At 39.6% G+C, this 26987-nt stretch overlaps 1 protein-coding gene and 1 non-coding gene across 2 annotated transcripts in view; both read left to right on the top strand.

Annotated features, from left to right (window-relative positions):
• Dtnb (dystrobrevin beta) overlaps positions 1-26987 on the top strand; it is a 228612-nt gene that overhangs the window by 169619 nt on the left and 32006 nt on the right. The window contains exons 11-16 of the mRNA XM_026389833.2: positions 5926-6015; positions 10060-10147; positions 19012-19097; positions 19925-20038; positions 21497-21593; positions 26606-26626. Coding sequence (XP_026245618.2) covers positions 5926-6015; positions 10060-10147; positions 19012-19097; positions 19925-20038; positions 21497-21593; positions 26606-26626 — 496 coding nt within the window. The remainder of the gene's footprint in view (positions 1-5925; positions 6016-10059; positions 10148-19011; positions 19098-19924; positions 20039-21496; positions 21594-26605; positions 26627-26987) is intronic.
• Trnaa-ugc (transfer RNA alanine (anticodon UGC)) lies at positions 16833-16905 on the top strand. Its single transcript has one exon. It is a non-coding gene; the product is annotated as a tRNA-Ala (tRNA).

Below are 26987 nucleotides of genomic sequence, written 5' to 3'. Positions count from 1 at the left end.
GCCTTGCTTGGTCTCTGAGTGGCGTCTGGCACGGATCATCTCTCCTGCTCTCTTGGAACACTGTCATGCTTGGCTTACAGGGGTCGTGCTCCTTTTCCTTCACTCCTTCCTGGCTTCCTTTGCTAGTCCTTCATACCTTTTTGAACTCTGAATGGTAGTATGCCTGGATGGCTTTTGTTTTCTGAGATCAAACAAGATCAGGTACATTCAGGATGGTATGCAGTAGACACCACTTTTTTTTTCTATCTTCATTCTCTTACTATAGGTAGTCTCATCTGTATTCATAGATTTTATTACTGTCTTAGGGTTGGGGATACAGCTTAGTTGGTAGAGTGCTTGCCTCACATGCACAAGGCCCTGGGTTCAATCCCCAGCACCACCAAAAAAATTAAATAATGATGACTGTCTGCATACTGGTGACTTCTAGTCTTATTTTTCTGGTCCAGACCTTTTCCTCAGCTCTAATTGCTTATGTCTACCTCCTGATCAGTACTTTTCCTTGGGTGTTTAATACATGTCTTACAATGTGCATGTCCCAAACTGAGTTCTCTATCTTCCCCCACCAAATCTACTTTTCCCAGTCTTCCCCTCCTGGTTATTGGCTATTTCATTCTTTTAGTTATTCAGTAAAAATCTTGATTCCTGTCATTCTCTTACATCCATCTAAACTGTCTGATTATTAGATCAACTCTATCCAAAAAAAAAATAAACAAAACACCAAGATCCTACTATTTCTTGCCACTTCTGCTATTACTATTTTTCTACACACCCTGTCTCTCATCTGAAATGTTTTGAATGTTGCAGATTTTTTTTTTTTAAATTGGTACTGGGGATTGAACCCAGGGATGCTTAACCACTGAACCACATCCATTCCCCCGCCCTTGTAATTTTTAATTTTGAGACAAGGTCTCACTCAGTTGCTTAGGGCCTCACTAAGTTGCTGAGACTGACCCTAAACTTGTGATCCTCCTGCCTCAGCCTCCAGAGTCTCTGGGATTACAAGTGTGCACCACCATGCCCTCAGGAATGTTGCAATAATCTACTTGAGTGCTTCTGTTCTCTGCAGTTTACTTTCCACAGAGCAAATTATCCTACTAAAATGTAAATCTTATCATTCCTTACTTCTTTTTTAAACAAATATTTTTATATGTTATTGATGGGTCTTTATTTATTTGCTTTGTTTTGTTTTGTTTTGTATGTGGTGCTGAGAATCGAACCTGGTGCCTCACATGGTAGGCAAGTGCTCTACCACTGAGCCACAACCCCAGCCCTCCTTGCTTCTTTTCAAAACCCTCCTATAGCTTCTTATATCAAAGTAAAAGCTTATGTCCAGATAGTGGCCTGCAAGGTTATATAGCAGTACTTCCCAACCTGTCCACCACGAAGAAGCAGTTTTATTTAAGTTTTCATTTCCAGTTTGAGGTGGATCAATACTTTACAAAGGTATGATAAAAATGAGTTATTAGGGAACTTCCACTCTGGTTGTGGTGAAGTAACTGTTATTATATTATAGCTTTCCCAGTATGAACTACAACTGGTCTAAATATAAGAAACAGTTGTTTTCAGAAAGTAGATAAGAAGTGCTACAGGACTGATCCCTGAGGGAAGAGAAGCAGTGAAGATAGCCCTGTGTTTGCTCTGGCATCCTGCGCAGAGGCATTTGTCCATAGTGCAATGGATACTAGCAGAGCAGGGCACTCTTCTGAGATGTGGAGATAGAAGTCAGACTTCAAGAAAGCTGGAATTTCCCAGGCAGAATACCAGAGGGGAGGAAGCCATGCAGAGAAAGAGCTCTATAAATATGCATGGAGGTTCCCTTGAATCTTTCTGAAAACTAAGCTGTATTTGTATAGAATGAGACTTTCTAAGACCTTGGAAAGAACAAATCCTGAAAATCTGAAAATGGAACAGGTAATTACCTGAGACACACAAATATTTGAGTTCCGACCAGTCAAAGTAGAGAAGAGAGACGACGTTGAAAACTGAACATTACTCTGTAAAAACCATCAGGAAGGCCACTCCTTAGGAGCAGGGTGAAAATTGTCCTTGATAAAGGCCACTCTAGATCTGTGCTGATGAAGCTTAAAACAAGCCTCAAAATTAACTGCCTGGTGGGGTGTGGTGGCAGATGCCTGTCATCCCAGTGGCTGGAGAGGCTGAAAGGAGAATCCTGAGTTCAAAGCCAGCCTCAACAACAGCAAGGTGCTAAGCAACTCTGTGAGACCCTGTCTCTAAATAAAATACAAATTAGGGCTGGGGATGTGGCTCAGTAGCCAAGTGCCCCTGAGTTCAGTCCCCAGTACCAAAAAAAAAAAAAAAAAAAAAAAAAACCCTGCCAGATTCTTTAGAGGAAGGCAACAAAATCCAGACATTTATAATATAAATTTATCATTTCTATGATTCAGTAAGGGAAAAAAAAGTTTAGAAGACACAGGAAAAGGCAGGAAAATATGAGCTCTATCCAGGAGAAAAATCAGTCAAGAGAAACAGAGTTAGAAATAATCTATGATGCAATTATCATGCATGGATTTTCAAACAGTAATGGTAAATATCAGGAATATAAAGAAAAATATGGATATAATGAGCAAAATGGAAGAAATAAGAAAGAACCAAATGTAATTAAAACTTTCTGAATATATTTTCTACTTTGATTCAAAAAACATTTAAACAAGAATAATGGAATGCCTAGGGTTGAAAGGGCAATGCTTGAATTGAAAAAGTCAGTAGCTGGCTGGACTTAACAGAAGATCAGAAGTCATAGGAGAATACTTCACTGAAGTTAAAGACAGAGAGATACAACTATCCAAAATGAAGCACAAAGAAGAGAATTCCTGAAAAATGAACAGAGGCTCAGTTACCTGTGGGACAATGTCAAGCAAAAAAACTATAAATCTACAGATTTATAGGCTCAACAACAACAGAAAAGCTCAATAAATTTAAGCAGGCTAAATAGAGACAACAATCATACCAACCAAGACACGTCAGAATAAAATTGCTGAACAGTAAGTAATGAGAAAGAGAACATATCAAAGGCAGCTAGAGGGAAAAAAAGACATGTTGTATACAGAAAAAAAAAACAAGAATATTGATGACAACTCACTAAAAACAACGCAGGCCAGAAGAAAATGGAATGGTACTTTGAAAGTCCTAAGATAAATCATTTATTTTTCTTCTTTCTAAATACACATTTCCTAGCTTTATCCACTGAAAGGGCCTAAAAGTAGTGACAAACCAGAAATACTGAGCACCCTAATATGGTCTCTAAATACTCGTTCCCAGTAAAGGAAACCACAAGCCCTTGGAAAAGTGGTTGATTTCAAGTCTGGGACAGGATATATACAAGACAAAATGGGTGTATCTTATTACAAAAAGCAAGGAAACGAATAAGTTCTAATTGGTGTGTCAGAGAACTCAGAAGCTTCTGCCCCACTTGCCAAAAGTAGCACAGTCTGAGTATCGAAAACATAACTGAGCCAGGCACACTGTGCTGTGTCTGTAATCTCAGCCACTTGGGAGGCTAAAGTAAGAGGATCACTTGAGTTGAACTTATCACTGGGGTCCTTGAATTCAAGTTTGGTCTGGGCAATGTAGCAAGACGTCATCTAAAAAAATAATCATAATAACAATTGAAATTGATTGGAACACCTATATGAATTCATAATGATACTAAGAAAATTCCTAGGTAGCCATTAGAGGTTGCTATGGCACTAACTCATTATTCTGAATTTTATTAAATAATGGAAAAATCAGCCTTTGTTTTATCTTTCTTAAATGAACAGTATTTTAAGATTAAAAAATAGGATAATAATAATTGCAGAAAGGATGATAACATTAGAAAAATCAACATTTTTGCCACACCGCCCCCCTAAAAAAATGGTGAATCTAGGTAAGAATCATTAGTATATGTTAAAGTACCATTAGGTTAAAAATTAAAAGAAGGACTTCATAATGGAGAGAGACGACCAATAACATCTGAGTCCACTCATCAGTGTCTGTATTCCATTCCATTATATGCCTTCTTTTTGGTTTATGAGTACAACATACACAGACTCAAGCCACTTCTCATGAACAAAACAAGCAAAAAATGTAATCAAGTATCTAGATCTAAATACGGGATAGAGAAATAAGTTATGATGAGTCCACTCATCAGTGTCTGTATTCCATTCCATTATATGCCTTCTTTTTGGTTTATGAGTACAACATACACAGACTCAAGCCACTTCTCATGAACAAAACAAGCAAAAAATGTAATCAAGTATCTAGATCTAAATACGGGATAGAGAAATAAGTTATAATGTCTTATAACTTGCACAGGAAACAGTCAAATCCAGAATGTAGTGTATTCTACGAGGTATTCTGGTTTCTTCACAACAGATGTCATAAAATAAACAAGGAAAAGATGGAACCATTATGGACTAAAGACAGAAATATATCCATCAAATATAAGCTTATCAACCAAATGCAAAGTGGGAACCTTGCTTGGATCTTGATTTTAACAGGAAAGGGACACTTTTAGGGTTTGAAGAGATTTTTCAAAATAGCTGATATATTAAAACACTTTTGCCAAATTTCATAAGTGTGATGATAATGTTGGTCATGTAAAATGTTTTCACTGATAGATATATAAGCTCAAGGATTCCCAAGTGAAATGATTGCCTTGGATTTGCTATAGCCACCTTTCCTGCACCAAAGTTAAAAGAAGAAAGAATAGATTACACAAGATTGATGAAATGTTGATATTTGTTCATGTTTATTGATGGGTACCTGAGAGGCAGTCCTTAGATTATTGTATTTTATGCAAATTTTAGCATTTGTATAATAAATTTTTTTAAAAACATGCCATATAGCAGCACAATTCACAATAGCTAAATTGTGGAACCAACCTAAGTGTTCTTCAGTAGACGAATGGATAAAAAAAAAAAATGTGGTAAAAATACATAACGGAGTATTACTCAGCATTAAAAGATAATAGAATCATGGCATTTTCAGGTAAATGGATGGAGCTGGAGAATATAATGCTGAGTGAAGTTAGCCAATTCCAAAAACCAAGTTTTTCTCTGATATAAGGAGGCTGACTTATCGTCGGGTTGGGAGGGGGAGCATGGGAGGAATAGACTAACTCTAGTTAGGGGAAAGGGGTTGGAGGGGAAGGGAAGAGGCATGGGTTAGAAATGATGGTGGAATGAGATGGACATCATTATCCAAAGTATATATATGAAGACACAAATGATATGAATATACTTTGTATACAACTAGAGATATGGAAAATGGCCTCTATATGTGTAATATGAATTGTAGCGCATTCTGCTGTCATATATAACAAATTAGAATAAAAAAATTTTAAAAAAAGAGCTTGTGCTTAAGAACCTTTCACATATCTCTAAGAGAGAGTCTCAGAGATGTCTTATAATTGGATACAATTCCAGTGAGTTTGGTTCAAGTACAAGTTTTATGGGAGAAAATAGACTGAAGCTAAAGGAGGAATTCTGACAAATAATATTTAGATAGCAGTGTGCTTAATTAACATTGAAAATTCTTAAGGGTAGACAAAAGCTATAAAAGCAAAGCGTTCAGAAATCACTTAGTTATACGAAATAGATTCATTCTGCTCAATAGTTCTGCCAGAGGGCCTCCCTAAAACATACACCCATTGCACAGCCCAGAACCTTGACAGAGCTGAGAGCACAGCTCCTCAAGGACTGTGTTGTCAGTTGGCCAACATTATCTCCTAAAAGGTTGCTTGTGTTAAAGGACTGGGATGGACTCCAGATCGCCTAATACCTTATCGCATTATGCATTGTGGTTTTTTATTATTTTCCTTATCATGATTTATTTTTCCTATTTTTAAGTTTGCTCATTTTAATCCATGTTCATTTTTCCTTCTGTGTTTGTCACACTTGCTGTCCTTGCCTGCATCGTTCCCAGGTTTCAGTATAGCCAGGATATGCCCAGCTCGCTGGCCGATGAGCATGCGCTGATAGCCTTCTATGTGGCCCGCCTGCAGCACTGTGCACGGTTAGTGGTAGAGCAGCAGCACCAGGCGGGTGGCCAGGGCTGATTGGAGGGAGTGAGAGCTGGGTTACCTGGGGTTACCAGCCGGAAAAGCTCTGCTCGTGGGGTGCTCTTGAAAACTTGCCATGTGTGGTTGGCAGAGTTAAAACAATTGCTGAAGCATTGGCTTCCACAAGAGAAGGAGCCTTGCCAAGCCCAGCATTTACCTAAACGTGGAGTTATAAAGTCTCCCCAGAAGTAGGGTTTAACCCCTTCAGATTGCACTTGAAGAGTGCATAAAACCTCCTAGAGATCTACAGTTCCAGATATCGTTCACAGAAGTATTTCATGCATTCTCTCCTTTTAAATAATGAAATCTTCCTGTTGACACTCGAAGGTGAAGGCCAATCAATCTCACTTTGTCTAATATGGGTGCTTTGATACCATCACCGTATTTCATCTTTAGCATGTTGGAACAAATCTGTCATTCTCGATTCTTTAAACCACTGGTGTTCAACAGTGGTATTGGATCATTGTCACCTAAGAGGCTTCTTAAGAACTCTATATATACCTCCTCATATTATAATAGTTACATGTACTATAATCCTCCATGCCCCTTACCCTAAAAACTACTGTGGCAAAACAAATAAATAAATAAAAGCTACTATTTTTTAATTTATATATGGCAGCGGAATGCATTACAATTCTTATTATACATATAAACCACCATTTTTCATATCTCTGGATGTATACAAAGTATACTCACACCAATTCATGTCTTCATACATGTAGTTTGGATAATAATGATCATCACATTCCGCCATCATTTCTAACCCCATTCCCACCCCCCTTGCCCTTCAACCCCTCTTCCCTATCTAGAGTTCTGATTTCCTGTTACTATGGGAATGTGACTGATCCCTCAGTGGGTTGAGATGGAAAAATATTAGGTAACCACTAACTATGGCAAAGTTAATCCCTTAAAAAAAAAGTTAATACCAAACAAAGCACTTTTCATTCAGGTGGAACCACAGCCTCCTGTCTACTCCAGGCCGACACCATTCCCCAAGGACGATAACCTAAAGCCACCCCTTCCCTCTACATAGCAGCAAAGAGGAGTATGATGCCAAAGAACTTGTAAAGCCTTGCTTTGAGAAGCCTATTATAAGAGAAAATCATAATATATAAACTATACATATAACAGGTGGAACATTAAATTTGATCCAAGTTTTTCCCATAGCATGCATGGCTCCTTGGGAAGGTCCTTTGACCTCACTCATCATCCCCCATTCTAATTAGTAGTCAGTGGGGGAAACGTACACTTGAAAAGGACTATTTTTACTATGGTGTGCCACACTATTTCCCATGAGGTTTTTTTTGTATGACTAAGAAGCATTGTGATTTGGGGGCATTTTCCTCTCTCAAAAGCCATAGAAGATCTAGGATCCTCTGGAGTCCCAGGTGGGTCCAAAGGGGCTCATTCTGTGGAAGGGGAAGTAAGGCTGATAATTGTACGTTGAGTCACAGAGAACATCTTCTTGTCCAACACCTGATTTCTGTGCACTCATTCCAGCCTCTTGGTTTCTGGAAATTGAGCTGTTTTACCCCAGGCAGGAAAAATTACTTTTTATCAGTAAGGGCAGTTGTCCAGCATGCTTAAAGATGTCACAGTAAAATGGCAACAGGATGTTGGCAGAGACTGCTGCCTGATATTTCAGCCCACAAAGGTTTGTGGTAGGTTTTCCCAAAGTGTTCAAGTCCTGTGGCTTAGGTCCAAGACTCCCTGAGCAAGAAATGGTGGCCTGTGGTCCTGGGAGAACATGATGAGTAGTGAAAGCTGCATCTCTTCTTGATTTATAGTCTGAGGAACTGAGCCTCATAGTTCATTGAAGAAGTCAGGCATTTCCTGGCTAATTCTGAAAATGTAAGTCAAACAGAAGAGTAAGGAACCTTTGTAATTACCATCAAATAATTTTCATTGACCTTAAAACTTCTCATTAGCTGAGTGGTACATACCTTTAATCCCAGCAACATGGGAGGCTAAGACAGGAGGATCATAAGTTCAAGGCCAGTCTCAGCAAATTAGCAAAGCCCTCAGTAACTTAGTGAGATGCTGTCTCAAAATAAAAAAAATAAAAAAAAAAAGGGCTGGGGATAAAGACAGACTTTTAAAAGGGGGGTTGGAGACCACCTCTCAGTTCACTTCCCAGTAACAACAACACTAAAATATTCTCATTAACACACAGTTCTAGTTTCTGTCTAGAAAACGTAGCCAATTAAAGCAGTCTTATCATCCATGCTTGTGTGTAAATGGCAGGTAAGATTAACTTTCCTACAGAGATGGAGTGTGATAGAGGAAAAGGAGCTTCTGTGCCAGAGAGCCTTGCCATATTACAGAGGTCCCACTCTTGGGCTGCCATTCCCTCTGTAATGTCATTTCACTTGTTTTGTTAATCATTCATTTTTGTTTTTTAATTAAAAGATACAGTTTTTGCTGGGCATGGTGATGTAAACCCATAATACCAGCCACTCAGGAGGCTGAGGCTATAGGATCCCAAGTTCAAGGCCAGCCTTGGCAACTTAGTAAGACCCTTTTTCAAAATAAAATATTTTTTGAAAAAGTGAGGGCTGAGGATATAGCTCAATGGGAGAGCACTGCTGAGTTCATTCCACAATATTGCAATAAATCAATAAATAAAACACACAGCTCTCTTGTTTCTGACAAAACACCTTTAAGGCACAAATATGGTAGTTCAACTCAGACTATGGCGTCTTGACCCTGAAATATTACAGCCTACTGAGTAACACGAACATTCACACACCTAAAACTTTATAAAACATTGATAGGGGTTATAGCCAGGTGACTTAAAGCATGTTTTTGTTTTGTTTTTTTTTAAATCTATCCTAGAGGAAAGACTAAGTTAAGGTTAAATTGGCCACAGAAATAGAAACATAGGAAGTTTTTTTGTTTTTTTTTAAATAGAAAAAATGCAGTTGCTTCTATGCAAGAAAAAGGGCTCCCTTTATTGATTTAACCTGGACCTTCCCAGCATCCCCACAGTCATTGTAACAAGGTTGGGGGAGTGTTGAACTCATATCTTTAAATTCTTAAATATTACTTGTCATGCCACCAAATTCTGATCAAGAGGTTTGGAAACTTCATGAAACTAGGGCCAAAGAAGAGACAAGCCACAGCAACCTTCACTGGTCAGTCATCATTGTCACTTTTGTCCTAAAGCTTCTTCCAGTCTTAAAGATAATTATGTGGATACAGTTCCTGTTTATTTTTTTTTTTTAATTTGGAGACGGGGTTTTGTTAAATTGCTGAGGCTGGCCTTGTACTTGCGATCCTCCTGCCTCACCCTCCCAAGTTGCTGGGATTACAGGTGTGTACCACCATGCCTGACAGAGACCCTGTTAATCTAGGACTGGGCTGGTATGAGTAAACAACAGCTTACTAAAATAAAAAAGTCAACCATTTACATAGGACTAACCTACTCAAGAACCCTTCTTTCATTTAGTTGCCTAAACTAAGGGGTAAAGTTGCAGAATAAGCATAGTAAAATAAGAGAGAGGTATTAAAAGGGAATGTTGAATACCATGGATTCTTCTCCGGCTTTATAGTAGTTTGGTTGGCTCCAGCCAGGATTCCCCACTTTTGCTCAGCCATGTCAAGTATACTTTTTCTCAGTTCTTTCTTTTTTCATGATATTCTAGTTTTCTCTTGGTCTTTTTGAATTCAAGATCTAGGTCTAAAAAGTCATGGATTTTTCCCAGCATTTGGTTAGAAATCCCTAACTCAGAACTTGTGAGTACCCTGTTTTAGCCCTTCATTCAAAAAGAAGTGCCCCTTTGCTGGTGCGGGAGAGTGAGGTGTATGCTGGGGAAGAGTGACACATCTGCATGAGTCCCCTTTTGTCTCAGGAGACCATTATTGCCTTCGATCCAGGCCTGCATTTCTTTTGTTATTATTCTGAATTATAAGCTTTTCTCCTGTGTCTTCTTTTTAAGGATGGAACAGCAGTTGGGGGTGCTTAATAGACACCTGTTGAATTTTTATCTCCTTGGCAGTGTCCTGGAAAGTCCTAGCCGGCTGGATGAGGAGCACCGACTCATAGCCCGCTATGCTGCCCGACTCGCTGCAGAAGCAGGAAACACGGTGAGTAATTTCTACCACCCAGCAGTGTGGTAGAAATTAGCATTGATTAATGTACACATTGTGTAGGGGAATATAAACGTGAAAAAAGAGAGGGACAGAAGCAGGGAGGATGTTTGGGGGGAGATTGAAGAAACCTATAATGTCATCTACAGTGTTCTCTTTCTTTAAAAAAAAAAAAAAGGAACCACGAAGAGAAAATCAAAGTTGAGTTCTTTAAAAACATCAATGAAATCAATAAAACTCAACAATACTGGGCTGGGGATGTGGCTCAAGCGGTAGCGCGCTCGCCTGGCATGCGTGCGGCCCGGGTTCGATCCTCAGCACCACATACCAACAAAGATGTTGTGTCCGCCGAGAACTAAAAAATAAATATTAAAAATTCTCTCTCTCTCTCACTCTGTCTCCTCTCTCACTCTCTCTTTAAAAAAAAAAAAAAAAAAAAAAAAAAAAAAAAAACTCAACAATACTGATTAAGCAAAAACACAAATGACCAGTCTCAGGAATGAAAGAAGGATTATCACTACAGATCTTACACTAAAATGGTGATAAAGAAAATTATGAACAACTTTTGCCAATAAAATTGACAACTTATGTGAAATAGACAAACTTCTTAAAAGACAGACAAAACCAAATAGCTCTGTCTGTTAAAGATATTGAATTTATTTATTTATTTATTTGTTTTAGAGATTTTTTTTAGAGAGAGAGAGAATTTTTTTTTTAATATTTATTTTTTAGTTTTCGTCGGACACAACATCTTTGTTTGTATGTGGTGCTGAGGATCAAACCGGGCCGCATGCATGCCAAGCAAGCACGCTACCGCTTGAGCCACATCCCCAGCCCAAGAAATTGAATTTATAATTAACTTTCCACCAAGAAAATCCCCAGCCCTGATGGCTTAACTGTGCACTGCTATCATGCTAAAAGAAGAAATAAGATTAGCTTAGTGCATCCTCTGTCTGAAGGCAGGAAGGAAGACTTTCCAGGTCATTCTGTCCGGCCACTGATACCAAAACAATGTAAGGCCATTACAAGAAAAGAAAACTGCTGACTAAATTCTCTCATAAACACAGTGCAAAAAATCATTAAGAAAATATTAGCAAATTGAATCCAGGAAGATGTATAAAGGATAATACTCCATGATCAAGTGAGATTCATCCTAGGAATGCAAATTTATATTGAGCCTGGCCCACTGAAGCATCGTTTTCTTGGAGAAGGAATGGTATAAAAGATAGCTTTATGCCAGCACAGAGATGAGAAAATCTCTAAATTTCCTCCTGCAAAGTATTGGCAATTAGTTTTTCTACAGCAATGATAGAACAATTTCTTTATAAAAGAAGACTTATTTTAATTTTTTGTTTGTTTGTTTTGGTACTGAGGATTGAACCCAGGGGCACCTAACCACTGAGCCACATCCCCAGCCCTTTTTTATTTTTTATTTTGAGACAGAGTCTTACTGAGTTGCTTAGGGCTTCACTAAGTTCCTGAGGCTGGCCTCAAACTTGCAGTTCTCCTGCCTTAGCCTCCCAAGATGCTGGATTATAGGCCTGCACCACCACAACTGGCCAAAAACCCTTATTTTCAAATAAAATATCTGATTACATCCAGTGCTGCTGCAAGATGTTTGTGATAAAACTTTTACGAATTTTCTCCATGAATAAAAGACAATTGAATATCTTGAACATACTGAAAGAAACAAGCTTAGCTGTCAACATGAGAAATAGATGCTTTCTGACAAGGACTGGAAAGGTCACCGTAACATGCTAAAAGAATAGTACAAATATTTAACACTTATTGAATATTTATTATGTGCCAGTCATTATTCTCAGTGTTTTGCATATGTCTTAGCTAATTTATTATTCAGAATAATCTTGTGAGGAAACTAAGCCTGAGAGAGATAAAGAAACTACCCATGTTGCATAGTTTTAAATGGTAATCCAGGAGGAAGGGAATTAAACCTAGAAGCAAAGAAGGAGATGATAGGAGGGACGATCTGAAACCCAAACCACAGACTTTCTAAGTGTTAACCAGGTGAAGGGGATGGAATATGGCCCAGTGGAGTGTTTAAACAAATGTAAGTCCTGAAGTTTGAGGCTGCAGGACCAGAGTGCAGGAACAGCACTGGAATGAAGCCAGGCAGGACAGGCAGGACAGCTCACCCAGGAGCAGGTCATACAAACACAGTCTATCAGGTATAGCAAGGCGTGCCACTTTATGCTTTCATAGGAAAATAGAGTTGCAAAAGCTGCAGATGGAAATTCTTGATTTGTTTCTCCCCAAGGAAGTAATTTCAAAATTTCCTCTTCCAAATCTTTCAAATTTCCTCTTCCAAAGATTTCCAAATCCTCTTCCCAAGAAGCTAGAAACATGTTGCATGTCTGACTCTAAACATGAAAGGTTAGTGAAACAGAACTAAATAGAAAAAAGTCTGGGGAAAAAGAAAAGTACAGTGAGGTAAGTTAAACCTTACACCTGTCTTCAATCATTCCCAACCACTAGTTTATAAATTAAAAATATATAGATAAATTTGTTGAGATTGGCTGCACCGATTGAATTTTAATAATTTAGTATGTGTAATGCCGTTAAATAGCCTTGTTGACCTCACATAGTGCTTTTAAAGTGTTGTAAATAAAACTGCAAAGCCGTTTGACCCTGAGATCCCTGTACTCCTTAACTTTGAACCAAGATAAGGCTGTTTACACCTGGTAGTTCCTGATACCAGTTCTCTAATTCTTGTGAAATGGTTGTTAGGATGGGGAGGGTGAGTACTGCCTCTGGTGCCTTTCGCCCTGTGTTTGTTTTGCCATGTGCAGTGATCTCACAAGCATTGGGCCTCTCAGGAAGGATCCCTCCTGACTGGATTTCTGTTAAACAGAAGACTCCTAATCCTCTAATCTCAACAACTATACAAGTGCTTTGCATAAAGTGGGTGTACTGCTCAAAAGAATTTATTTATAGCCTGCCAGATAAGCTTTGTATTGATTTTTTTCAAAGACCTTCTTCTACAAAGAGAGCCAGTTAGATCATTTGAGCAGCCAGCAAAGCACCCTGTAGAGTGCCTCCCTATCAGCCCAGGGACTTCTCCCCAAACGCCCAACACGCCCACTCAGGCTGCCTGACCCTTGAAGAAAGACATTTTAGGCTGCTTAGATGAACCAGGAGAGCTCATTTTTCTTTTTTCTCAAATACTAAATTCCTTTTTAACAAAGTTGGAAAATAAAACAAAAAACGGTAATGTGGCAACTGGGGTTACAGCTTAGCAGAAGAGCACTTGTCTCACACATGTGAGGCACTGGGTTCAATCCCCATCACCACATAAAAATAAATAAAATAAAGATATTGTGTCCATCTTTAAAAAAAAAAAACTGTAATGTGCAATAAATCATAGTAATAACAGCAGATTCTCCAAGTTTCATCACAAAGTTCACCAGAGTTAGATTTAAATCATATATTTTGTTTACCTTGGGGCTGGGGATATAGCTCAGTTGGTAGAGTGCTTGCCTTGCATGCATAAGGCCCTGAGTTCAATCCTCAGCACCACTGGATTACAACCCCCCTTTTGGAAAGTGTTAATTAAAACTCACTGTGGGAAATTTAGGAGGAAATTGACAGGAAGGATAAACCATCACCCATTGTCATACTCCCTCACATTTAAAACTTTTATTTATTCTTCTTTCATTCATTCATTCATTCATTCATTTATTTTTGGTACCAAAGATTGAACCCAGGGGCACTTTACCACTGAGCTACATCCCCAGCCCATTTTATTTCATTTATTTATTATTTTGTAGTGCTGGGGATTAAACACAAGCCCTTGTACATGCAAGGCAGGGACTCTACCAGCCCTATTTATTTATTTATTTATTTTTAAATTTTTTGATATAGGTTCTTGCTAAATTGCTTAGAGCCTTGCTAAATGTTGAGACAGGCCTAGAACTTGTGATCCTCCTGCTTTAGCCTCCAAAACTACTGGGATTACAGGCATGCACTACCACACCCTGCTCATTTAAAACATCTGTACTAGGTTTTTACAGTATCCCAGCCTTCATAGCCCCACTATCTGAGCTGCTGCAGGCACATACCATCTTGGGAACATCCTCATGGCTTCTTAGAATTAGAGATTAACAGTATCCATGCAGTGTTTTGCACACATTTTAAAAATAGGCATTGTCAACCCTGGCTACATATTACATTTGTATGTGAAACATTTAATAAATATAGAGATCCTTGGCTTTGCCTCACACTTACTGAATGAGAACCTCTAGGATTAGGGCTCATCGATCTTTATTGAAAAGAAGGAAGAAGAGTCAAGTTCCAGTCTTCTGATTAACAGCTGTAACCACTGTCTTAAACAACATTATTGGGTTTTTGAGAGCTATTAATAATCCGCAGCCCTTCAGTTAGTCTCTGTGAGTTTGGATGGTGGGCAGACTGCCGTGCAGTGTAAAGACAATCTAAGAGGTTTCTTTAGGACTCATCCTGACAGTTTCATAAAGATGAGAGCCTTTGTCTCTTTTAGGAGTCTGCAGAAATGCACACCACTGGATTACAACTTGCCGGATCACCAGGTTATGGGGGCTCTACCACAAGGACCATACCTAGTCCTAGTCACCTCCCAAAGGTCCCATGAACAGTTTCCACCCCTTCAGCACCTCAGTGTGGGGATGAAATTTCAACTTAGGAAGCATGGGGATGTTCACACCATGGCAGCCTGGCTTGTTTACATTTTCACTGATTAAAATAAGCCCTTGTTAGATCCTGAAAATGGGGTGAGGGATTTCTCCCTATTGGTGCACCCAGATGGAGGAGCCCAGCCCTACACCCTGTTTCTTCATATTTTTTAGTAGTAGTACTTTCTGGAGGCAAAGAATGTACCTAGTTAGCAATCTCTATAGATAATGACTTGATTCCCATGCTAACCCTCCATTGTGGAAGACGCCTCAGCTTCACTGTCGGACACTCAGAACTGGAAGGGTTCTTTAGTCATTTGTTGTTGTCTTCATAAGAAGCAAATTCCTTTAGCGCTGACTTCCTCAACTATATGTACCCTGTAACTCTTGTTTTCAGAAATTATAATAAGAAAGAAAGAAGGGAGGGAGGAAGGAAGGAAATTGCAACCCTATTATTTATTGCTAGATTCAATCTCAAAACAAGGCATTTTTCTGAGGGTCAACTTGGGCTGTCACAAGATTGATGATAATATGGAAAATTTACTCAGCTGGCTGCTGGTCCATGTTTCTTTGGAAGAAGAAGGATCATCTTTTAATAAAGAAAATTCTTTTGTAATTTGGTCAAAATTCTCCCACCCAGATTTGCTCTGCTATTTTGGTGTGTATTTAGAAAAGAGTTACTTATTAAATCCTTTAACTCTAGGTAGGAACAAGGTAACAAGGTTTCTGCTGCTGTAGGCCATGTTTCAGGCAGAGCCAAGAGTGGGAGTGAGGCCTGGCCACCACAGGGCTCAGTGAGGGCATCTGCTCAGGTCCTTGTCCCTTTTCCCCTTTCTTGATAATTGGCTACTGTATTCTCCAAGACCTAACAAGGGTCAGAAACATCAGTCGATATGCAAATTAAACCCACATGAGTTCTCCAAAGCAGATACACAGATGGCTAATAAGCACAAAAAAAAAAAAAAAAAGTATGCTCAGGCTATAGTCATTAAGGAAATGCAGAGCGACTCCATAGACCTACTCCACACCCATAGGGTGACTAGTCAAAACGGTAGACAGTACCCCCTGTTGGCAAGGATTTTGAAAAAAAATGGAAATGTCATACACTGCTGGTGAGAATAAACAATGTGGCCAGTTTGGAAAACAGTTTGGCAGTTTCCCAAAAGGCAATTATCACATGACCCGCAATTCCACTCCTCTATATTACTCAAGAGGAAGAAAACTTAATTTGTACACAGATATTCATAGCAGCATTGTTCAAAACAGCCAAAAAGAGGAAACAACTCAAAAGTTCATCAGCTGTTGAATAGATAAAACATCTATATTTTACTTATATTATTCAGCCATGGAAAGTAATGAAGTGAAATTGGGAGTGTGGCTCAGTGGTAGCACTTGCCTAGATGTGTGTGGCACTGGGTTCTATCCCTAGCACCGCATTAAAAACAAATAAATAAAGGTATTGTGTCCATCTTCAACTAAAAAAAAATATTTTAAAAAAAAAAGAAGAAAAGGAATAAAGTACTGATACATGGTAGAACATGGATGAACCTTGAAAATTTCTGTTAAATGAAAGAAGCCAGATATATACGAAATAATTAGAATAAATAAATCCAAAGAGACAGAAAGCAGAATGGTGTCTGTTGAGAACGGGAGGAATAGGGAATGGCTACTAACAAGCACAGAGTTTCTTTTGGGGACTTAGGTTTGTGAAACGGTTTTACACAAGTCATAAATTCACTAAAAACCACTGCATTGTACACTTTAAAAGAGTAGATTTTATAGAATGTAAATTGTATCTCAGTTTAAAAAAAAAAAAACAAAAACTCACAATTGGGAATTTCACATCCACTAGGATGATTAAAAACAAAAGGACAATACCAAGTGTTGGTACAGGTGAGAGAAATTGGAACCCCCAATCATTATCATTGGGACTGTACCATAATGCATCCACTTTGGAAAACAGTTGACAGTTCTCAAATATTTTTAAGTATACCATTACCTTATAACTCAGTGGGGCTGGTGATATAGCTCAGTTGGTAGAGTGCTTGCCTTGCATGCAGAAGGCCCTAGGTTCAATCCCCAGCACCACCAAAAAAAAAAAAAAAAAGAGAGAGAGAGACATATACCTCAGCAATTCACAACAATGCATTTATTCAAGAGAAATGGAAACATTGATATAGAGTTGTAAATGAAAGCTCATATAGCTTCCTTTGTAATAGCCAAAGCTGGAAACAGTGGAATACTACTCAGAAACAAAAAGAATAAAAAAGAAGGAACTACTGGTTCATGAAGCAATACAGACGAACTTCAAAAACCCCATGTTAGCTACACACAGTGGCACATGCTTGTGATCCCAACAACTTGGGAGGCTGAGGCAGGAGGATCCCAACCTCAAGACTAGCCTCAGCAACTTAGCTGACACCCTGTCTCAAAACAAAAGTAAAAAGGGCTGAGGGGGCTGGGGGTGTGGCTCAAGCGGTAGCGAGCTCGCCTGGCATGCGTGCAGCCCGGGTTCGAACCTCAGCACCACATACCAACAAAAGATGTTGTGTCTGCCGAGAACTGAAAAATAAATATTAAAAATTCTCTCTCTCTGTCTCTCTCTCTCTCTCCTCTCTCACTCTCTCTTTAAAAAAAAAAAAAAAAAAAAAAGGCTGAGGAGGTGGCTCAGTGGTAAAGCAACCCTGGGTTCAAACCCTGCCCACCACCCTCCTCCACCAAATAAAAAAGGAAAGAAACAAACATGTTATTGGTTAAAGAAGGATGGCTGACGCTGCCAGTGAGGAAACATCTAGTTCCTCTAGGGCACCCCAGCTATAGGCCACTTTTGCTAAAATATGGTATCTCTTAGATAAGAAAATGCAGCCCCCTGGTAAACGTGCTGCTACAATAAAACTGAAAGGATGGGGCTGGTGATATAGCTCAGTTGACAGAGTGCTTGCCTTTCATGCACAAATCCCTGGGTTCAATCCCTAGCATCCCCCACCCCCAAAAAATTGGGTAGAAAACTTCAAGGATTACATAAATCTATGTACCAGTAACTGATGCTCACAGTTTTTCCAAGGTATTTCCACAGAACAGGCATTACCGTTGCATGGAAGTTATGGTGTCTTTAAGCCAGTTCATCTCGTACCAGCAGCATATACCCCATTATTCTTTGTCTTTAGTAACAGTTGATATTTTCATTCTTTTTAACTACTCTAATAGATGTGAAATGCTATTTGTGGTTTTAATTTACATTTTCCTGATTATGAACAATGGCTGAGAATAGTTTCTCATCTGTGAAATGTCTGAGTATATCTTTTACCCATTTTTCTACCAGGTTATTTGTCCTTCACATTTTTCTTACCTTTATTATAAAAGTTTTAAAACATTCAAAAAGGCTCAAAGAGTAGTATGGTGAATTTTTTCATACTTTCAGTCTAAATTACATGATTGTTAATATTTTACCATGTTTTTTACTTGACCACTTCAATATAAGTTGCGTATGTCCTAATTATATCTCCTGAATACTTCAGCATACATTGCCTAAGAATAGAGATATTTTCCTGTGTATTCAAAATGTCATTGACACACCTAAGAAAATAAGCAATAATTTAATCATTTTAAAAAACTCATGTTGGGGCTGGGGTTGTAGCTCTGTGGTAGAGTGTTTGCCTAGCACATGTGAGGCACTGGGGTTCAATCCTCAGCACCACATAAAAATAAATAAAGGTATAGGGGGAAAAAAGCTCATGTTAAGTGAAAACCAGAATTAAAACCTACATGTTGTATGATTCCATTTATATGAATTTTCTAGAAAAGGCAAAACCAGCCAGAAAGCCCATCAGTGGCTGCCTGTGGTTGGGGTGGGAGTGGTGGTTGAAGACTACCATGAAGGAATATTTTGTGGTGATGGAAAATGTTCTAAAACTGGACTGTGGTTGTTAGCTGCAAAACCATTTGAATTTACTAAGCTTCATTGAATTGTATACTTAAAATGGGTGGATATTATGGTATGTAAATTGTGGTAGAGTGTTTGCCTAGCTCATGCAAGACGCTGGGTTCTATCCTCAGCACCACGTTAAAATAAAGGTATTGTGTCCAACTACAACTAAAAAATAATTAAAAAAAAAAAAACAGTTTCTAAGAAATCAAGTCAGTCTCAGACCCTAGGTACATTTGAATCAGGAAAAAACAACTCTCTACCTCCTCTAGACTCGTCCTCCTGCTGATGTGAGCTTTAACTTTGATGCCAACAAACAGCAGAGACAACTTATTGCAGAACTGGAAAACAAGAACAGGTAAGATGCATAAATGAAGCCCATTTCTCAAGTCCAGGATTAGCACATGTGTATCTGGTTCTCATCTTCCTCACAGATTAGATGGCTTCTGACCACACAGGAAGATCCCACCCCAGTGCACAGAGGCTGGCTGAAGCCCAGGGAATGCCCTGGACCCTGGTGTACATCTGCATGCTGTTGATTCTGGCTGTGCAAAGTGCTTCTCTCCTGTGCTCCCTGAATTCTTTCTCCGGATCCCCTGCAGCACCAGTGTGACCCCTTCCTGGATTCCTTTCTCTACTCTGCTTCCCTGCAGCATTTTGCTCTGTGTGGTCATCTTGTCCTGGCCCATTGCACTGCATGTGACTGGTCTCTGGGTTAGGAAAAACACTTCAAAGGCATAAAGACCTGACAGCAGGCTACTGTGCACTGACTGGTAGAAACCAGGGCAGAGACTGGACCTAGAGTCACATGCATGGCTTCAGGAGAGAAGGGTCAGGGGCTGGAGACCTGAAAACCTGCATAGGGACCTGCATGAGAGGTTGCAAGGAGTCTCTTTCCTTCCCCCAGGAGGAGCAGGGTAAATAAAGCATTCTGGTTGTCATTTCCCTTCCCTGGAGATTTTGCAAGTTATTGGGAAGAGTGTTTTTCTGACTTTTCCATCACAAAGGATTGTTTCATTGAGGAATTGTCAGGTGAAAGAGCATTGAGGAGGAGTCTGTTTCACATGTTGGTCATGTGGGAGCAATCAGAATAAGACACTGTGAGGGTTAAAAGTTCTAACAGGAAAAAGTGAAGGAGAGCTGAGAAGCACCAGGCAGCTGTCTTTCTTTCGTCCTCCTCTCTAGAGAGATCCTGCAAGAGATCCAGCGTCTCCGTCTGGAGCACGAGCAGGCTTCCCAGCCCACTCCTGAGAAGGCCCAGCAGAACCCCACGTTGCTGGCTGAGCTGCGGTTGCTGAGGTAGGTAGTGAGACTGCTCTTTTGTCCCCACACTATAATCTACAGTGGAAACAAACTAGTGAATTAGAATCTCTTGCCATGTAGGTAGGCAGTCCCGTTAGAAAAACCTGCCCAGGGGGTCCATTATTAATCATGCTGAGAATTCAGCCATCAATACAGAACTGGTAAATACCAGTTTATCTCCTTAAATTCCCAGGACAAGCTGGGCAGTGTTTGTCCTTTGGGATTATTTTAAAATGACTGTTATACTGCCATCCTCCTCTTCTCTTGCTGAGTTGTCTGGCTTTAGAGACTCTGGCTGGGCATCCCGCTTTCCCTTTCCTGTGAGTAATTCTCCTGGCGCTTCATAGAGCAGAGAAGGATGCTTCCAATGCACCTCAGCGGAGATGTGAAACCACAGGAGCCTCCCTTATACCTTGACTATGTATGGTACCTTCTCACTTCTACAAAAATATAGAGTGTCTCTTAAGATTGAGAAGCTAGACATAGGATCAGCATGGGAGCAGAGAGCAAGGTCAGCTTCGAGTTTGATGCTCTTTTGGAGGGAATGAAGAATCTTCTCAGAAGAAAGTGACCTAGGATCTTCTTTCCTTTCTACCTTAGAAACAGTGTGTACCCTCCTGTGAGTAGAGACTTTAGAGGAAACATTAAAAAATCATTAGAGGTATATAGAATCCCATCTCCTAAAAATTCATTTTTGTTTCTAAATGTAGTCAGGTGGAAATTTTGGTTGTTCTGTGTTCACTGTGCCATATTTGGGATATTAGTGAGATTTGAGTGATACTGGGAAGGATGGGGAGACGAATGTTGACTCCAGCAGAGAATTATATAATATGTAATATACATCTTTTTCCTTCCCCAGTTCAGTTCAGGCACAAGTAACTATTTCTATATCTAGAAAAGCAAAAACTGTCCTCCTGGCATCTAACTGTTGCTGGAAATGGGATTATTATTATTAAAGTGTTCAGTGCTAAGCTGGAAGGATTTGAAAAATGTGCATTTGGTTGGCTGAGTCCAGGAGTATCCATAAGGCAGCAAGAAGCAGGAATTTATGTAAGTCCAAAGGGATTTTCAAGCTTGAGAAATCAGGAATGTTTGACTTTGAAAAGTGCTTCTGTATCATGAAGAAGGGAGGACACTTGGGTAGTGTTCAGAAGACACTGGGCGTCCACCTGACACAGAAACCAACACCAACAGAGTGTGTTCACACTTGGAATTTCTTTAGGATTTTGGTATAGAAAATAATCTCTCAGAATTACTAACCATGAAATTGGTAAATTCATCAACAATAATATTGAGAACTTTAATTTACTGGAAGACACATAAAGGGCAGTTTTAATTTGTTAATATTTGACATCCTTTGGATTCTGATCAATGTATATAAATCCAGGAACTGCCAATTCTCAGCTAGACTAATACAATAGTTTTGTTCCTGGTGGATTCTTCCTCTTAATGCAGGCAAAGGAAAGACGAGCTGGAGCAGAGGATGTCGGCACTACAGGAAAGCAGGCGAGAGCTCATGGTCCAGCTGGAGGGGCTGATGAAGCTGCTGAAGGTAAGCAGAGGGGCCTCTCTGGGCTTCACCTCCCACCACAGTCTCAGCTGCGACCGCCCTTGGTGTCAGAATAGCATGGAGGCTGAAAGGCTTGGCTGCCAGGCCTGGAACCAGTGTTCAGGCAAATCTCCACAAATTAGGTATAAAAGTTATCAAAATTGGTTCAAAGCCTGATTATAAAATGTTAATAACTGGAGCGGCCGGGCATTTTGATCAATGTATATAAATCCAGGAACTGCCAATTCTCAGCTAGGTTAATACAACAGAGTTTTGTTCCCGGTGGAGAAATCAGAAAGTATAATCCTAGCTGCTTGGGAGGCTGAGATGAGCATCTCAAGTGAGAGGCCAGCCTGGACAACTTACTAAGTCTCAAATTCAACCTTTCTCAAAATAAAAAATAAATAAAAAGTCTGAAGGTGTGATTCAGTGGTGGAGTTCTTGCAGAGCATGCATGAGGCCCCGGGTTTAATCCCCAGCACTATAAAAGAAAAAGAAAAAAGGCTGGGGTTGTGGCTCAGTGGTAGAGTACTTCCTTGCATCTGTGGGTTTGATTCTCAGCACTACATATAAATAAATGAATAAAATAAAGGTTCATCAACAATGAAAAAATAATGAAAAAAATTTTGTAACTGGAAATAGGGTAATGTTCTTGAATAGTTGCTTTTATAAACAAATAAGGATGTTATAAATAGGGTATTAGCTCTGTATAAAGGAATATTTCTCAACTGAAGTTTCTTTTAAGATAATTTTTCAGATATTCCACCTAAATCCTTAATGAATGTCATGTCCGATTTAATAAGTAGTATAAGTAGAATGGAAGCAAACTGTATCAGAGTGATTTTAGAGAAACAAAACCAACAGGAAATAAAGACTTATAGAAGAGGGGGTTTAGGAATTGGCTCACTCAATTATGGAGGCAGAGAAGTCCCATGATATGCTCTCTGTGTACACAGTGGTATAATCCAGCATGGGTCCCAAGGCCTAAGAACCAGGGGATATGATGGTGTAGCCCCCAGACTAGAGAGAGAGTTGGAGGAGTGGGTATTAGATCACTGGCCTAAGTCCTGGTGTCCTAAGGCCTGAGAATCAGAGGAGCTCCTGTGTCCAAGGGCAGGAAGAGATGAATGCCCCAATTCCAGAAGAGAGAGCAAGTTTGCCTTTCCTCTTTTTTTTCCCCTAACCCCAAATCCCAAATTTCTTTCTAACTTTTGTCTTATAATTTCAGCAAAACAAACAGGACCCTGCCACCCCATCTTATAGGATCCCCTACCAGATTTAAATGCCTTATCATTTACCCACCTGACAGGGTTGCGGCCACTCAGACTAGATGAATTTGTAAACACAAGCCTAGAAACGTTGTCTTTTTATCCATGGAACACAGTTCACAGTTGAAAATCTGATGTCTTTAGTAATGTCCAGATTCCTGAAGGAATTACAGCACAATCTTAATTTGTGTATTATATACATTCCCAAAAGTTCATATATAGAAGTCAGTGGCTTCTATTAAAATCTCAAAGATGTTTTCCTACTATTAAAAAAATTATACCAACCCATAATAAAAACACCCTTTGGACTCCTAATTTTAATTTCAAATGACTGTCCTCCTTTCATTGATGTTCAGTCTGTTAGTATTTAATTCGCTCATAAAACAGCTGTAAGCAGTTAGTCAAATGGACAGTTAAGCCACATGGTCTGGGAGGCTCATAAATTAACATACATACATCACACAGTGAATTTCCATTTCACAGGCAGTTCTTTCACTCCATAGCGTCAGTAAAATATTTTGTACTTCATTTTTTTATCTGAAAAAGTGGTCATGTAAGTAAGTATATATAAAAAGTTGCACCATTGTTTATTAATTCAGTCAATAAAAATTTTTCTCAGATATTCTTTTTGGGGATCAAGGCAGGGTAAAAACTAACTACATGTTTATTTTACAAAAATGTGTTGAGTTCCTAAATGTCATGCTAGGTATTTGGTAAGTGATGGTGAAGAGACTCAATCCCCATCGCCAAGGAGTATCAAGGACTTTCTTCTCAGTTGTTTTTTCTTTTGATGATATAATATACACTGATTTTCAAATACCCATGTTTCTCTACATATCTTTCCCCTACATTTTTTCTTGATTAGTGAATTTATCAATAACCTGTACTCAAATTTCTTATTTAATCTAGAAATGGTTGTGTGCTGGTATTTCTGTTTCTAATGCATGCTTTCTTGTTTTTCTGTGGGTGTGTGTTACTGAGGATTGAACCCAGAGGTACCCTACCACTGAGCTACATCCCAAACTCTTTATATATTTTATTTTGAGACAGGGTCTTGCAAGGGGTCCAGGCTGGACTCAAACTTGAGATTGCCCTGCTTCAGATTGCCCCCCTCCCTCCCTCTCTCTCTCTCTCTCTCTCTCTCTCTCTCTCTTTAGTAGTAGATGGACAGCATGCCTTTATTTTATTTACTTATTTTTATGTAGTGCTGAGGATCAAACCCATTGTCTCATGCGTGTTAGGTAAGGGCTCTACCGCTGAGCCACAACCCCAGCCCCTGCTTCAGTCTCTTGAGTAGATGGGGTTGCAAGGTGTGCACCACTGTGCCAGCTCATAGTTCCAATATTGCTTTTGAAATACACTTATATACAGATAAATATATAATATGCAGATAAATAAATATGCATACAGATAAATACTGATGTTTTGAATTTCAACCTCATTTGCAAATGTTTATCTAGCTAGAATGTATATTTTTGTATAGATGATCCCAGAAACTATGCCATTACTTTTGTCACCGGGCCAGACCTTACCCCATGTGGAAGAAATTCAAATTTTTAGATATCATAAGCAGTTCTAGGATTTGCACTTTAAAATTAAGGTATTATGACCCCTTTAAATCAAGTTTGGGCTCTGTCCGTTGTCATCAGTCAATGTTTACTGATTCCTGCTGACTGATTGATAACAAAAAGTTCTAAGACCTTATATCTAACCTTTTTACAGTGTTGACAGAGCCTTAAAGACTTTATCTGAATAACTGTGTGTGTTTTAAGTTATACAGCTCCATCCTAGGTAACACTTTGCCAAAGTCCACAAGTACACATGGGGACCTTGAAGTCCTGAGGATGATAGCCTGTCCACCAACCCCATCCTAATGTGACACATGCGTGTACTGCCAATCATAATGGTTTCGTGTCTTTGAACTAACATATATAGCAGAGTCACCACATGGGCAAGCATAAAACATTGCTGGAAAAACAGTGACAATTGGGAAGTATCTGAGAAGTAGTTCTAAGAAATTACGAACTGGTCTTTTGACCTGAGAAAGGATTTCAGGCTGTGAGAATTGCCCCATTTCTCCCCTACCATCCCAATTTCCATTTCAATACTTGGTAGCAGCAATAAAAAACATGTTTTAAGATTGTTTAATAATTCTTCTATGGCTGTTTGCCTTGCCTGCTGAATGTAAGCATTGTCCAGCACCATCGGGAAGCCTGGCTGCAAAGGGAGATAACTTCCCAACTGAAAAACTCCCCTGGGACTAGAGCCCTATGTGCACATGCATAGGCAGGAAGCCTCTGCCTTCTTAAGGTGAATGAGCTGGTGCTCAGGGCCACCTGTCTGGGTTCCCTGGGTGTTAGATTTGGTCAGTACCTGGCAGCTGACTTCTGATAAGAAAAACACCTCCCTGGGCAGAACCAGAACTGCCTCAAGGAATTTCTTGCTGTTCATTTAATTTCTAGTTCAAGTCTGGCTGTTGCACAAGTAAAAAATATTGTCTCCCAAGTTTTTACTTACCCTCTCTCCCTTTCGCAATTCCTTTGCTTAACTAAAACCACTCTGCTGTCACACCTAGACCTGCACACTTTGTGACAGCAGGAATCCATATCCATTGCTAAGACTCCCAGACTTGTGTTCAGTGGAGATGGCCTGCACATGTGGATCCAACTTAAGTAGAGCCATTGCAGCCACTTTAATATTTACATACTGGAGCAAAGAGCAGATGCACCCTGACCACAGACACCCACCATGAGGCACAGAAAGAGGAAGAAGAAATCCACTAAAAGACAGAATAGGGTAGCCAAAGAGCAAAGGACCGAGGAGAAAGAAACTCGAAAGTGTTTATCTCATCTTTGAACTTCGTCAGCAGTGTCTGATGGTGCATTCATTTTGTCAGTCAGCTGGGGTTAGCAAGGGCCATCACTAAAGGGTTCTAAAAGTCAGACGTGATCTTTATGTCTTCTGCATAAAAATTACCAAATAGACCTGCATTCTATTAATGAAAAATCAAGACTGAGAATTCTGTTTTGAAAGGCCTTCTGAAGCAATTTGCGGTTTATTGGGGGAAGTGGGCATGTGCTTCCCTGAAAAAAAAAATGGAAGCGGGTGCAGTTCCAACATGTTTAGTGGGGAGAGGGAACTAGAAAAGAAGCAGACCAAGAACGGATGGAACTGCTCACTGGAAACTTAGAGAGCAATGGTTCTCAAACTCGAATGAAAGACTCTTGGAACACACTGCTGTGCCCCATTCTAGAGCTTTCATTCAGTGGGTCTGGCCAAATTTGTATCTCTGGTAAGTTACCAGGGGATGCTGATGCTGTTGGTCTGTATTCCACACCTTGGAACTAGATAAGTGTACCAAATCACTTGTAAATTATGAATGGTGACATAGAATGATGGTTAGGATCTTAAGCCATGATTGAATTTCTTCTATCAGTTTACCCTAAATGGTTATGTGACCTTAGAAAGTGAGGCTCTCTTGGCCTCTAATATCTGTAAATTAGGAAGTTGGTCTAGATGGTTTCTAAGATTCTTTCCTTTCAGTTCTATAAGTTAGCATTGAATTAACTGGTTGGGGCAGAGGCCTGCCATTCGCTGTGTCCCATTGATGCTCTTCTACTGGACAGGCCCTTTGATCTCAGAACCCAGGGTCTGGCTTGGTTTGCCTCATTTCTTCCCAACATTTGTGGTGATGGCATTAATTTCTCTCCTTTTCTCCTCTGCCTTGTTTTTGTTCATCACTTCTAGGAAGAAGAGCAAAAGCAGGCAGTAAGTGCACTTCAGAATTCTCCTCAGGACTCTTGCTCCTGTGCATGTTCTTCTGTTCCTAATATAAATGTTGCCTCCTTCCCTCTCCCCTTCCTGCACCACATCATCTCTGAGGAATTGGTCATGTGTAAAACCCTCAGTAGTTTCCTCCATGGTGTCTAAAATGGCCTAAAAGTCCTGGTCTTGTTTACCTAGTGGAGCATGTTCTTACTTGAAACCAGAGCTCGTTTAAATTTTTTTAAGTGCACATCTGCTGTGTTTATTTAAATATGCATGATTAGCCAGGCTATCATTGCATTTTCCTGCCCTTTCCTGTTCTGCTCTTTTATATCTAGAGGGACTTTAATTGCTTGAGCCAACT

Source organism: Urocitellus parryii, chromosome 12 (assembly GCF_045843805.1).
Source record: "Urocitellus parryii isolate mUroPar1 chromosome 12, mUroPar1.hap1, whole genome shotgun sequence".
Lineage (NCBI taxonomy): Eukaryota > Metazoa > Chordata > Mammalia > Rodentia > Sciuridae > Urocitellus > Urocitellus parryii.
This window is presented reverse-complemented; position numbering and strand designations above follow the sequence as displayed.